Consider the following 14,511-nt stretch of genomic DNA (forward strand, 5'->3'; position numbering starts at 1 on the left):
TCCAGCCCGACTCAACACCACGACGACGACGACGACAACAACAACAACCACTACCACCACCCAAGAACACTAGGCACAGCAACAGAATAGCTCGGGATATAGACGCAGCCTACCTTCCCCAGCTTACCACGTTGAAGGAGAAAAATATTTAAAGTCAGGCATGGATGCACACCACCTGAACGGTGTTTTGATTGGTAAGACCGCCAGCAAATCCCCCTCGGCATCCATTGATACAGAGCCTTGCTCAACCGCTTCGGATACCACAGAACCCATGGATAAGCATCCTCGAGACTCATTCCAAGGTACGCGGGACAAGAGCCCTATGCTTCAGCCTGAATCTCCGGCAGAAAGTGACGTTGCCCCCTTATCTGACTCTGGAAACACCGAAGCGTCCAAATCGGATAATGTCTTCCCCCCTTCCACCAACATACAACCTACTACCCCTCTCCAAGGTACGCCAAATGGACCATCTCCTTCCCAAGAAGAGAAATCAGAATCAGAATCAGAATTAGAAGAGCAAATATTTTTCTTCCAGTCCCATGACCATCAACAACAGCAACAACGGCTCCTAAAAGAAAACTCTACAGATAATTCCAATGTTGAGAAGGCACTCTCTAACCCGGATCAAGGACCCGCTCCCATGAACCGAGATACCGAACCCACCTCAGATAATGACGCTGCCGAACTCTCAGAAGGTACGAAATTCCACGAAGCAGAACAAGAAGAGATCAAATATCCAGTCTCTGACAGACCAAAAGATGGCGCTGGTGAGCGTCCTGTTCGCCAGAAACTCAAGGAAACCTCCATCGCTGGTGTGGCTCGCGCAGATTTGCCGCAGGACCACGTTATGGCATCACAGACAGCACCCGTGAGCGGAGCAGACAATGTGAGTGATACGAGCAGTTCGGACGGCCGCGGTAGACTACGGAGGAAACGATCACTGGAAAACGTTAATCGGGATGACGAGGATGATGATGCCTCGGGAGAACGAGGCGTGGATGATGTTGGCCATCGACGGAAGCGGTCGAGGGATTCGAAAGCGGAAGATGAGAGCGAAAAGCACGAATCGTCAGAGAGGAAGTTGGCGGCGGCGGAGACACAAGACATGGCAGATACGAACGCTATGGATTCTCCTGCCAATGAAGTTGGACTACGTACGCCAACAGAACACCTTAAATCTGTAGGGACAGACGCTGTCAATAAGATCCTCAGCCCAAAGAAGAAGCGCGGTAGAGATCAATTCGACACAGACCTTGTGAAGTCAGACAATGTCGACGAAACGGCTGAGGAAGGGGCTGCATTGGCTAGCAATGGAGACCCAGTCGATAAATTCAAGGGCACATCAATCAATCGCACAGTAAAGGGTGAACCAGAGAAGAAAAGACATCGTGACGATTCGCAAGATAGGAGCTCTCAGGTTGATTCTGATTTAGTTCCAAAAAAGGTTTGATATAACATCCCCCTGATGTCCCTATATTGATTAATTTCTCTTTCGCAATTTGCATTTACGTCCTCACATCTATATACCCAGATTACCCCACCAAACCCATTCTCGAATATTTCAGCTGTGTCCCCATTCGCGTCGATTCAGCCATCTGCCACCTCCGAACAGACACCAAAAGATGAATCTAAAGTGAAGAAACCACCCATCACCTCCGCATCAGCCTTTGCCTCATCAGCACTAGCAGCCTTTGCCGGCTCAGAGAGGTCCCCATTCGGCACCCTGGGAGCCTCTGCTACCTCAACTTCTCCCTTCAAGCCTGCATCCACTGTTGAACCTATGGCAGGCAAAGGAACCGCTGCCCCCTCTTCATCATCATTTGCAGCTTCCCCCTTCGCAGCTGCAGCCGGCGCCTCTCCATTTAGTGCATTTGGAGGCGGCGGAGCTGGTTTTGGCAAAAGTGCGTTTGCTAGTGGTTTTGGAGCCGCTGCGCCAAGGCTCGGCGGGGGATTAACGAGTTTCGCAGCCCCTGCGGGTAGCTCCGGGACTTTGGAAAGTACTGCGAAACAAAAAATTCTGGGAGCTGCTAGCTCTGACGATGAAGAGGGTGAGGAGGAAGGCGAGGGGGGAGATGAGGGCAAGCCTGCTTTTGAAGGCCTGGAGGAAGAGAAGGGGGATGAGAGGTTCCATGAACAGCAAAGTATGTTGGAGTTTTGTCCTCCTTTTACGCTCCTTTTTATTTTTCATTCTACTCCCTTTCCAACCGTTCCTATCCACATAAGAATACGTCCCTCTATGTACATGTAAACCATTCAAGTTTGCTAACTGCTCTATTCCAGCCGAAACCGGCGAAGAAGGAGAGGACACCATCTTCTCATGTCGCGGCAAGTTATTCCATTTTGACGGCAAAGAATGGAAGGAACGCGGTGTTGGCCTCTTCAAAGTCAACGTCTGGGAGCCAGCTACAAGAAGCTCTAGCGACGGTGATTCAAAGGAATCTGAAGAAGACGAAGAAAAGGCAGAAGCTGAAGGCGAAGGAGAAAGAGCGGCTGCAGCTGAAGACCACACAACACCGAAAAAGAAAACAGCCCGACTGCTCATGCGCGCTGATGGTGTGTGGCGGGTTATTCTCAACATTCCTGTTTTCAAGGGCATGAAGGCGGGGGATCCGACTGGGGCCCGGCCGTCGGGGAAGCAGGTGCATTTTGCCGGGTTCGAGGAGGGAAGATCTGTTCCTTTCTTGTTTAGGGTATGTCCTGTCATGTCATTCGTCTCTCCGCCTTCATCGCCTTCATTGTTTTCGCTGTTGTTTTTGGCTCTTTTTCTTCTGACTCAAGTTTATCTGCAGACCGGAAATGACGATGTAGCCAAGGAACTCTATGTGACCATACGAGAACTCCAAGAGAGCCTTTAAGCGGTCGTCTTTGCCACGTTTTCCCTTTACTCTCGTTCTGTTTCTTTTCTTTTTTTCTTTTTTTTGAAACACCCCCTTTCGGTTCTCTCGATTCTCTGTCTTTTTGTTTTTTTTATTTTTAAAACTTTTATTATAAACATCCTCGAAAAACAATTCTTCCACCCACCCGAATCATAGAAACCATACCGTACCGGTCTTTTCCCTTGGGTCTTCAATCGCCATTTAGGTTCCCCTTTTTCCACTTTTCGCTATTTTCGGTGGCATATTCTCCCTGTCCTGTCCCACCCTTGCGCCTCCATTTTTGTCCATTTTGCAAGACATTATTCTTGCCTATTTTCCCGCTCTTTGCTTTCTCCTTGTTCAAGTTTGATTTCGCAGCATGGCAATGCATGGTACACCGTAACGGTGAAGGAGTAAAACGGGAAGGTAAGGGAAAGGAAACATATACCTTTTTGAGAACCCTAAATCAGCAACTTTTCTGCCCTCTTAGCCCCCCCTTTTTTTTTCTTTCTTTCCGCGCCCGCAATAAATTATTATCATTGTTCTTTTTCGTTTTTATTCGTGGACTCCAATCTACCAGACAATAAATAAATTTGATTGCTTTTTTTTTTCCTTTCTCCTATGCTCTCCTAAGTTTTCCCTAATTTTATATATACGGTACACATTCCGTGAACATCTTGCCCATTTCTTATGTTGAATGTGTTTACTATTTCTAGTCCTCCTAAACCCAAGCTCTGACATTGCATTCGTTCCATACTTGCGGAGTGCAGTACAGAGAAAATCCCTACTTCAAAGTGTAACAAGACTCGAATTACTCGGAAATTAAGAAACGAACAATTGATGAGCGATGACACTGGCTTGTGTGAGAATGCTCAGAAGAGGGAATCTGAATACTCACTTCCGTGAAGAATTATCATCAGGGGACTGCTCCATTGGGACAATAGAGGTTATAAATCATAGCTGCCCTGGTCTTTCGACTCCCACTGTTTTACACACAAAAACCGGTTTATAGAGCGCAAGTATTTAGTTCCAGACTACCTTGGATGCCTTAAATGACAACCACCGCCATGGAACAATTGATTGACAACAGTTTGCTGATCGGGAGAGGTTTGAGACATCCAAGGCGGAACTATATCCCCTCATCGTTATGAAGTCTGCCACTGAATTTTGTTAGTAAGACCAGCGGGGCAATTAGCTCAGTTGGTAGAGCGTTCGCTTTGCATCCCAACCGCTTGCGAAAGGTCGTGATTTCGATTATCACATTGTCCAGTTTCCTTTTTCTGCTTTTCACATTTCTGAGCTGAGAAAGAGTTTTTGTATCTCATTCTCCCCTCTCTTTTTAATTTTCTTTTATACTCATGGCATGCTGCGTGAACAGCTGCACAGCGACTGCGGTAAGTTTGGGCTTGAAAATTAATCGGTGTCACATGACCACGCGTTTCTGAGTGACACTTAGATACCTAATTATTTGTATACATATCCATGGATAAATTTCTTCCAGCTCAGCCAGTACATTCTGAAAAGGATAATGTGAAATGATAGCATGATATTTCATTGAGCTGGGTCTCACATGACTCCAATTCAGCATCTATGAATAATAAATTGAAAAGAAAGGCAAACTATGCCTTGGATGACAAGCAACAAGCAGATACAGCAGAGGAATCTGCATCTCTTCCTTTTGCTTCGAAGCCTCCAAGTGATGGGGCAGAAGTTCCCGATATCGGAAAGGGTCGTCCAAAATCCACCTCGGAAACCCTAGCGGATGCATCCACCACCAACACTACCTTCCCTACCAAGACCCAGGATGTTCCAAGCAAGTTGACCAAAACTGTCAAAAAGCAGCGTTCCAGCACCCCATCCTCGAGATCAAGTAGTACTTCTTCCCGATCCCGGTCAAAAACATTGTCCGCCACCTCTGTCCCAGCGATTCCTTGGCCTGAATCTTTCACAATTCTCTCTCAAACGCACCGGGCACTTAACCTCGTGTACACCTTCTGCTCCGCGCGAAAGCACTTTGCGACTACGTTCGATAATATCAAGGCAGCCGTTGAAGCGCAGACGGGTGGGCGAAGACTAAGTGTTGAAGATGTGGCGAGAGTCAAAGTGCTGATCCCGCGATCTGTGAGGTTTGAGAGTGTTGATAGGGGAGTTATAGATCTTGTGGGAGTAAAAGAGGCAAAAACCACGAGGGGTGGGAAAATGTGGCGTGATTGGGAGGCTGAGGGGATGGGCCAGGACAGCGATACCAATGAAGGTGCAGCTCATCATGGTGAGAAGGAGGTGTTATTGTTCGAATTTGTGGATGGGGAATTGAAGAAAGAGATCCAGCAGCCCACTTCGCGAAAGAAATCGAAAGAAGAAGACCTTAGAATGCCCGTCTACAGCCAAAAGCATATGATGGGCCTGATCGAGAAACGAAATAGGAAATTTGCGGATGCTGTTGATGCGTTCCTTGTCAAGTGTAAGGGTGAGGATATCGATCCCGTCGAGAAGCTGGAGGCTGATAAAGAAAAGTTCATGCCTGAAATAGCCCGTAGCGGGAAGAGCACTCCTACCATCGCTAGGCTGCCGGCACAGATCCCTAGGGAGCGTCAAACAATCGCAGAAATCGTTGCCAACATAAAGGAAATGGAGTGGTATACCGGTCAGATAGTACCTGATGGCCATCGGGTCATTGACTCGCAGCCAGCTGTCTACGGTAATCTCAAGTTCGCTCTTTCACAAAGTCTGATTAATGCCTTGTATAATACGCGAGGTATCACCCAGTTCTATTCCCACCAGGCAGAGTCTATCAACAACCTTCATGACGGGCATAATGTCATCGTGTCTACTTCGACAAGTTCAGGGAAGTCCCTAATTTACCAAGTTCCAATGCTGCATGAGTTGGAACAGGACCCCCAGAGTCGAGGGATGTATATCTTTCCGACTAAGGCGCTTGCTCAGGACCAACGACGAAGCCTGAAGGAGTTACTGGGATATATCGAAGGATTAGAACATACCCTTGTGGAAACCTTTGATGGAGATACCCCTATGGAAGATAGAAACACGATTCGAGACGAGGCACGGATTATTTTCACCAATCCAGATATGTTACACATCACTATATTGCCTCACGAATCCTCTTGGCGGACTTTTCTGAAGAACTTGAAATTCGTGGTTGTAGATGAGTTACACGTTTATAATGGTCTTTTTGGCTCTCATATTGCGTTCGTCATGAGACGATTACGGAGAGTATGTGCTGCGGTTGGAAACCGCCATGTCAGGTTTATATCTTGTTCAGCCACGGTTGCAAATCCTGAAGAACATATGAGAACGATTTTTGGAATCGATGATGTGAAGTTAACAGACATTGACGGGTCACCATCGGGTAGAAAGGAATTTATATGTTGGAATACCCCCTTTCGTGATCCTGGTGACCCATCTTCTGGTCGCGTTAACAGCATCAGGGAGACTGCCTGTTTGTTCTGTCAGTTAATTTTGAGAGGCGTACGGGTGATTGCTTTCTGTCGAATCCGAAAGCAGTGCGAGCTCTTGCTCAGTGCCGTCAGAGATGAGTTCAGAAACCTCGATCGACCAAGCGTCTCAAAATTTGTAATGGGATATCGTGGGGGCTATAGCCCGCAAGATAGACGAAAAATAGAGCGAGATATGTTTGAAGGGAAATTACTTGGGATTGTGGCCACGAATGCTCTGGAGCTGGGTGTCGATATCGGCTCGCTCGATGCTGTGATAACGCTTGGGTTTCCTTACTCAATATCAAATTTACGTCAACAGAGTGGACGCGCTGGTCGCAGAAATAAGGACTCTGTTTCTATTCTTGTCGGTGATTCAAATGCCACTGACCAATATTACATGCAAAACCCAGATGAGCTTTTCACGAAACCTAACTGCGAGCTTCAGGTGGACTTGCAGAATGAATTAGTTCTCGAAGGTCATGTTCAATGTGCTGCATTTGAAATGCCCATTCACCCAGATGAAGATATAAAATACTTTGGCGCACTGCTCCAGGAGTTCGCAACCACGCGGCTCATTAAGGATAACTTAGGATTTTACCATTGTCATGAGCGATTCCTTCCACTGCCCTCGAGATGTGTTGCTATTCGCGACACAACAGATAACCATTATGCAGTCATTGACACAACAAACAATCAAAATGCCGTTATTGAAGAACTTGAGGAATCTAGGGTATTCTTCAGTATTTATGAAGGAGGCATTTTCTTCCACCAAGGGAATCCTTACTTGATCAAAGAACTCAACATCGACCGGCGTTTTGCCCGTGTTGTCCGCGTCCATGTAGACTGGACGACTCGACAACGGGACTTCACGGATGTCGACCCCATTGAAACAGAAGCTATCAGACGCATTAGCAGGGAATGCAACACCCGTGCTTTCTTCGGTGCCATCAAAATCCGCACTCTAGTCTACGGCTTTTTTAAACTGGACAAAAAAGGCCGAATCCTCGACGCGGTGGCGCTTGATAGTCAGCCAATTGAAACCCTAAGCAAAGGTATGTGGCTAGACATCCCTAAAAAGGCGCTTGAGATACTTAAATCCAGAAATCTCAACGCTGCCGCTTCTATTCATGCCGCAGAACATGCCATTCTAGCCCTGTTGCCAACATACATCATCTCGTTACCTGGCGACGTCCGAACAGAATGCAAAGTCGCCATAAAGGAACTAGGTCCCAAACACAAACAAGCAATAAGCCATGCCCGATCAAAAGATGTTCCCCCACCGCCCAAGCCTGCCCGACAGCGTCCGGCCCGACTCACTTTTTACGATGCTAAGGGGGGGTCATCAGGCTCGGGAATCGCCGCAAAGGCATTTGAATTCATTAATAGCCTTCTACAACGGGCACTAGGGCGTCTCGAGGCGTGCCAATGTACTAGTCCTCAGGGCTGCATCGAGTGTGTGTGTGATGAACGGTGCAAAGAGTTGAATGTTGTTATGAGCAAAGCCGGTGCTGGCGTGGTGTTGAAGTGTTTGCTGGGGATTGAGGTGGATGTCGATGCGTTACCATGGGGTGAAGATGTGCTAAGGGCAGCTGGTGCTGCGTCGAGGGACCAAGCGTGGTTGTCTAGTCAGGAGGGAATAGAGTTAGCTGGGGGATTGGAGACTATTGTTGAGGCTGTGGAGGTTTCTGCGAGGCCGGGTGTGGTGGCTCCGGTTTATGGGGAGGAGGAAAGTGAAGGATGAATTTTGTAGTTTGGCAAATATGGGGACTTCCTCAAGTAAAACATAGCCTTTCAAATGAATGAATGCATGGATGCACAAATAAAATGGTAACTAAGAAATGACAGGCACTGCATTCAGTCTTGTGTCTTTTTTCCCTGTTTCTTCATGGGAGTATCCTTCTCAATATGATATCAGCTTCACCATTACTAATGCCTTTGGAACTGGGAGATATAAAGAGAATAGATTAAGTGATGAACCATGTGGGGTATATGACATATAATAAAGAAGTACAGCCTTTGTTTGCCCAGGTAGAATATTTTTGATACCACAACTTATCCAGAAGAGTACCTCGAATTTAACATCAAGAAAAATACAGTTTTTACGCCCATTCTCAGACGAAGTTCGGTGAGGAGTTCAGCTCAGCTATTCACAAAAACACAATACTGTATGCAGTCCATAAAACGAAATGCAATAAAACTAATAATTAACGTTCTATCACTAGAACGAACAATTAATGAAGAGGGGAAGGAAAACGTATAGAATCGACAGCGATATATCGCCGCTCAGACCCGACGGACCCGCCATTAAACATAGATACCACAACGTTTAGCAAAAAAGACAAAGGACTAGACGTTTTCATTATTAGTTTTTTTTTCCCCACATCCTCCGTACCCAGTGGCCCCCGCAATCTCCCAATGATCTGCATTCTAGCAATCAATAACGCCTCCCAGGTAACTCTATTTCGACTGTGGCACAAACAGACCATAAAATATTATCTGGCCCTCCCTTTAACTTTCTGCCTCTTGTTAGAATCCGAGAAGATGTAATAAACCAAGGAATCTCGCGTTTCATGAGTTTCACGTGAGGTTGCATGTATATATGCGACAGAAGCAGTGCGCAAATCGAATGACCATAGAGGTGCCCTAGAGATGTCGTTTTGGGTTTTATTGCACCAAATATATACCCATAAATATATATATATATATATATATGCGCGTAAATCTGCAGCGGATTTCAATTACCCCTATGATTGTCAGTCCAAATCGTTCTGAGCTATATTTCTGCAGAGGACCAGAAGAATTTTTTTCATTGATATGTGAAAGGGAACCTCAAATACTTACTCAAAATAAATATATATATGTAAGATCAAAACTCCCCTCAACTCTGGTTGTTTCATCTGGTCATTCTTTATCATGAAGACACCTTGACCGGAGCTGCTAACGGCAATGAAGACGGGCATTGCCAACAGATAGATAGACCAGGGCTGGCTAATTAACAGAGACCGGTATAATTCAGGTTTGGAAGTCCGATGGTGTAGTTCCATGATTACATTAGAGTAAATAAACACACCCGTAGTAGTGTGAAGCACCTAAGATCTCTACCCATACCAAAGTGAGAAATAAAATCAAAAAAAGGGGGAATGGGGGGGAACATTAAAATGGGCAAATAGAAATGAGGAAACGGAAATAGTTTACCTCCAAAGCCACAGCGATCTGCGCATATAAAAATATGTGGGAACCTCGAAGTTGTACGTTTATGGTGTGCTACGGGGTTGACTAAGGCGGAGACTGGTACGGTAATACTCCGCTTATGGAAGATGGAGCCTGTGGAGAGCCTTCATTGGTGCTGCCAGTGTCGTCCAGATTCATTCGCCAGAACATCGTTTTCAAATCACACACGTCCTCCCGAAAGGTGTCTCGAGGTTTCAATTCTCGCTCTCGAATCCAGTCCCGAATTTCACGAACTAATCTTGGATAGCCTTCATCATTGGGGAGCCACCAGTGAGTCAGTTCCGGAAGTTGCCAGAAATCTGCCATTTTGGTACGGAACGCGGGCGGATGAATGTGTCTGGATGTGTAGATGTACGATCAGCGATGTGGGCACAATAATATTCTTGTAAAAGATTGTCTTACCCTAGTTGCTCTACTTGCGCCAATTTTCTCCGACACCACATGGTATGCTGTTCATCGCGCGGCAAAAATAGGGTGGACAGCCCTAAAGCATTATGAATCGACAGCATAGAGTCTTTCGGACGATTGGGCCACCGCTCCATGGCTTCTACCACACGGCAGATTTCTAATGCGAGGAATTGCAATTCTGCGAGGTCCAGCTGCTGCAAAAACACACCAGTTTGGTATTTATGCATCATTATTGTGCTAAGTACGTCAACAAGGCAGTTGTTCATTTCCCACTGCGATTCATTATGTATTCCCCCTGGCACGTAAGGATCGACAATATCATCTGGTCCAAGAGGCACCTTATTCGGGTAGGACATGACAAGGTGTTGTGGATTGGTCAAGGAATTCCAATTCTGCTGGATTTCCTCAATGCTGATTGAGAGCTCCTTGTTTTGGCGGTTAAATTCCTCTGTTGTGATGACCCCACGCGATGCCTTCGCAATCAAAGATGCCATATCCATAGCGATCCTTCTGTTACGGACACCCCAAGCCAAGTATTGTTTGTTGAGATCCCCTGGATTGTTGGCAGCATCTCCAGTGGCAGAATATTCACATGCAATGTACCAATCTCGATCCAAAATTGTTTCGTTCCCAGCTATGAGACCGGATACCACATCAAAACGGGTGTACCACATGAAGATATGACGACGAAACTCATTTTGGTAGATTTTTTCGGGCGTGTAGAGCTCGGTGAGCATGCGATGAGCGGCTTGATGATGATCAATGACACTAGCCCAATCTCCTAGATATTCCTACGAGTTGTGTCAGAACAAAAAGCATAGCATGAAGATGAAAGGTTAACACATACTTCGAAGGTTGCTAACTGAAGGATAGTTAACAACATGGCATCATTGTGGATGTTACCAGAACTAAGCGACTTCAACAGGCCCGTTACTGACTGATTATAATATTTAAGGAAGGTGTAAAGTTTGCCTTTAGGGTGCCTGATGGAATAATGATAAGCTGAGTAACCAACGACGGCGTATAGTAACGGTTCATATTGCAGAGCGGACGCGAGAAGGTCATTCTTGATAAAAGCTTCTGCCGGCTGTCGCAAACAGTAGTGTTCAAAAGTTATCTGCTGTCGGTGATATTCAAGGAAAAATCGGATGTCGTACTTGAGATTGGAAGTGACAGGAAGGTTCGAGATGGCCTCCAAGACAGGTTCCAACGATTCTGGACTCGTTTCAATGTTGCTACCAGGACTCCGAGATTCTGCAGTTCCCGACGTAATATCACTACCGGGAGAACTGCCTTTCTCCTGAGTGTTCGACGATGCGTCTGAAGGCTGACGCAGTTTCCGCCGGCTGAGGGATTGGACGCTCTTTCTTCGAATCATAGTACCCTTCTGACGCAGTATAGTCGGTGACAGAGAGATGTTTTCTTTTGCACCTTCGTTCTGTTCTGTAGGGTTTGTTTTCGAAATCGCCGTGTCACGCCCATCATTTTCATCGGAAGATTCACTTTCAGGTATTACTGGATGCTTTTCTGCAGCATCCAGGTTCGCGCGGCTTCCAGATTTTCTCACCGGTGGCGGCGGATAAACGCAATCTCTTTTGCCTTTACTGCATCCTGAAGGTATTATAAAAAACGTCAATTTAAGTACTTGAATTTCCAGTGAGGTGAGGAGAACGTACGATCACAAATCGGATGAGTTTCATCACACTGCATAGGACATCAGTAAGAGGCACTTAGCAGAATCCTACCAACCTTGGAATGACAAACCTTCACCCGGCGGGAACGGCATGTGAAGCATCCACTTCTTGTTCGTTTGTGTTTTCTTTGATCATTTTGGATGGATGCCATTTGCAAACGGGAATGGTTACCTTGAGGATGGGATATGCGTTGTTCATGAGGGTTATGCCAGAAAGTAATAGAGTCGGGATATTGTGAAGGTCTCAAGATACTAGGGTGGAGGACAAACTGGGCGCCCTTATGCATTGAAGGTGCATTGTAGCTTGCTACAAGGCCTTCAGGCGCAAAGTATGGGTTCATCTCGGACCTATGGTTTTCGGGGCCGAAAAGAAAAGACGTGGATTGTGTTTGGCAGTCAAGCTTTCTAAAAACTTCATCTCTTAGCACATCGCACTATTGCGACCGTTGTTGTCCAATTCCAAATACAAGGCTGTAAATATAGAAGGGCGGAATGGAGTCATCGAGCACTGGAGCATGCTGACACTCGTGCCCGGTACACTTGAAAACAGGTGCAGCGGAATAATAACCAGAAAAAGAAAAAATTTTGAAAGAGTAAATAACAAAGTGAGTGTGAATCATAGCCTATGGATGGTCAGGAATGATTGCAAGCCAAATCCCCATCCTTCCAACCACCCAGGTCTCAGACTATGGCATTTTGCAAGGCGCGACCAAAGAAGGACTTGAGAGATTTACGCGCTAGCAGGGAACCAAGAGGGAAATTCGTGAGGAGTTTAGAGCTGATATAGGCCAAATTCATGATGTCTGTTTTCCAAACAAAGGGAGAATGGAAGAAATTAAGAAATCGGATCATACCTTGGAGTACGGGTGATAATTATGCAAGCACCCAGGTTACCCTCTCGTCGAACATGAGTAAAATGGACCGGGATGGTTGGCAAGTCCACAGTAAGTGGGAAACCAAAGACCACAAGAGTGAGTTTCTGACGTGACTATTTGGTTATTGTCTTCGGTCGGAGCGGTCCGAAAGAGATCTGGGTGGGATACCAACAAGGAATTGGCTGAAGTGGAGTGTGGTAAAAATTTACTACCGTGGATGATAGAGCCAACCTAAATGATAATGGCGCCTAAAAGGCCAAAGGCAGCACCGTCTTAGTGGATGAGACCTTTTTTTTAAGCCAACAGCTTCGATGCAATCACTGACTGTTCTTTTAACCTTGGGCTTAGGGAAGGTCTGATAATTAGCGGGCTTATCATCAACAATCTTCCACTAATAAAACGATGCGTTTATGTACATCCTTGTATCAAAACAGTGGGAAAAAGGAGAAGAAGAAGATAAAAGAAGCAAAACGAATAACGGAAAAAGCAAAAGAAAAAAAGCAAAAGGCAAAAAGAAAGGCAAAACGAAAGAAATTCTCACCTTTAACTTCCAACCCAATATTATGCTCACTCCATCCTGTGTGCTCTTCTCTCACGCCCTCAGGTGACGCCAACGTTGACGCAAACGAGCGAAACCAGAAAACGATAATACCTCCGATAACAATGTTCACAGGTAATCCGAAAGGGAAAGTCTTGGGGAACGAAAAGATACGATTCGAGAGTTGGAATTTGAGATTTACCCGGAGAATGGAAGAGCAGAGACAATTTTGCGGACCGGTAAGCTGCCAGGTGAGGGCAGGCGGCCAAGTCATGCAGTGATGCTCCACTTGGTACAGCCCTCCACTAGGTAGGAAAAGGATGCAGTAGTTTGATAATGGCAGTGGTGACTTAGGCAGTAGTTAGATTTTAGATCTTCGGTGCCCAGTACCCAGTAGTCAAAACTTGCACTTTCGCACAGTCGGTTTCATCACGATTCAATGACTCGAGTCTTCCAGATCAAAATGCTGAGAGCCGTCCCAATCAACAGAAATGATAACTCCGAGCCGTCGAGTAGTTGAACGTACCATGCAAGCCGGACGATCTGAGTCTTTGGATGCCCCTTCTCCACTTTCGGACCAGTGGATCTTCTGTCAATCCAGATAAAACTAAAATAGTAGGTTGCGTGGATGCCACTGGATGCCACTAGATGCCGCTGGGTGCCAATGGCAAAAACGTGATCATAATAAGATTGGTACCTGGTCGAGTACCTTAACTAGTTCACTGAAGCATATTAGTTAGTCAACGTAACATATTCCACCAGATGTCAAAGTAAATTAAGCAACCAGTGTAACAGCTCCACTGTCTCACCAAATTATATTATAATACCCTGAAGCAAAATGTGCAACCAGGTAAACTTCCCCCTCTCCCCCACCTCTGCCGTGAGTTGCCAGAAATAGCATGGTCTCCAATTATGGTGCAAATATGGACCAAGGATGAGAATGCCTCAACCAATAGATGCCCCATATATCTAATATGGTACATCTATTGACCCACCCACTCATGCCCACTCGGAACCTTAGTTAGTCACTGCTCGAAACCACACAAAAACACTAACACATTCTCTCAGCTTCCCCACCAAAATTCCCGCCTAACTTCTTAGCCAAAGACCCCTACAACAATCCACCCTTAACACCCAGCTAGCGTGGAACCCATGAAGGAAGAAGCTGATAGTTAAAGAGAAAGATGGCGAGAAAGCCCATAAATACAGAGTCCATTAATGAGATATATATTTATTCCCTACCTATATCAACAGGCTAGGCTCTGCTAAAATCCCTCAAATAAAGCAGAAGTGAGAGGAAGTTAGAGTTGATATATCGTTTTTGAAATTAATCTCAATAAAAGTGTCAGTTTTCAATCCACTTTGTGATCTTGATGTCAATAGTCTCTACGTCTTATTTAGTCAAATATAAATACTGAATTATTATTTAGTAAAATATATAATTATTAAAATTTCT

At 45.7% G+C, this 14,511-nt stretch overlaps 5 protein-coding genes and 1 non-coding gene across 6 annotated transcripts; 4 read left to right on the forward strand and 2 right to left on the reverse strand.

Annotated features, from left to right (window-relative positions):
• Positions 1-160: 160 nt before the first annotated feature.
• On the forward strand, positions 161-2,855 carry PADG_01191 (uncharacterized protein; the record flags this gene model as incomplete). The annotated part of the gene is made up of 4 exons (XM_010759048.1): positions 161-1,444; positions 1,532-2,141; positions 2,281-2,690; positions 2,790-2,855. The coding sequence occupies 4 exons, from the start codon at positions 161-163 to the stop codon at positions 2,853-2,855; spliced, it is 2,370 nt and encodes a 789-aa protein (XP_010757350.1).
• Positions 2,856-3,066: 211 nt separating this feature from the next.
• PADG_11220 (uncharacterized protein) lies at positions 3,067-3,246 on the reverse strand (the record flags this gene model as incomplete). Its single annotated transcript, XM_010759487.1, has 1 exon — positions 3,067-3,246. One exon carries the CDS (start codon positions 3,244-3,246, stop codon positions 3,067-3,069), a length of 180 nt encoding a protein of 59 aa, XP_010757789.1.
• Positions 3,247-4,040: 794 nt separating this feature from the next.
• On the forward strand, positions 4,041-4,124 carry PADG_11221. Its single transcript has one exon. It is a non-coding gene; the product is annotated as a tRNA-Ala (tRNA).
• A 321-nt stretch (positions 4,125-4,445) lies between these two features.
• PADG_01192 (ATP-dependent 3'-5' DNA helicase) lies at positions 4,446-8,051 on the forward strand (the record flags this gene model as incomplete). Its single annotated transcript, XM_010758514.1, has 1 exon — positions 4,446-8,051. The coding sequence occupies one exon, from the start codon at positions 4,446-4,448 to the stop codon at positions 8,049-8,051; it is 3,606 nt and encodes a 1,201-aa protein (XP_010756816.1).
• A 1,535-nt stretch (positions 8,052-9,586) lies between these two features.
• On the reverse strand, positions 9,587-11,983 carry PADG_01193 (uncharacterized protein; the record flags this gene model as incomplete). Its single annotated transcript, XM_010758515.1, has 5 exons — positions 9,587-9,878; positions 9,944-10,740; positions 10,797-11,560; positions 11,626-11,653; positions 11,714-11,983. 5 exons carry the CDS (start codon positions 11,981-11,983, stop codon positions 9,587-9,589), a joined length of 2,151 nt encoding a protein of 716 aa, XP_010756817.1.
• Positions 11,984-12,441: 458 nt separating this feature from the next.
• Positions 12,442-13,336, forward strand: PADG_11222 (uncharacterized protein; the record flags this gene model as incomplete). The annotated part of the gene is made up of 2 exons (XM_010759488.1): positions 12,442-12,586; positions 13,122-13,336. The coding sequence occupies 2 exons, from the start codon at positions 12,442-12,444 to the stop codon at positions 13,334-13,336; spliced, it is 360 nt and encodes a 119-aa protein (XP_010757790.1).
• Positions 13,337-14,511: the final 1,175 nt, after the last annotated feature.

The sequence above is a fragment of the Paracoccidioides brasiliensis genome (assembly GCF_000150735.1).
Source record: "Paracoccidioides brasiliensis Pb18 unplaced genomic scaffold supercont2.2, whole genome shotgun sequence".
NCBI classification, from domain to species: domain Eukaryota; kingdom Fungi; phylum Ascomycota; class Eurotiomycetes; order Onygenales; family Ajellomycetaceae; genus Paracoccidioides; species Paracoccidioides brasiliensis.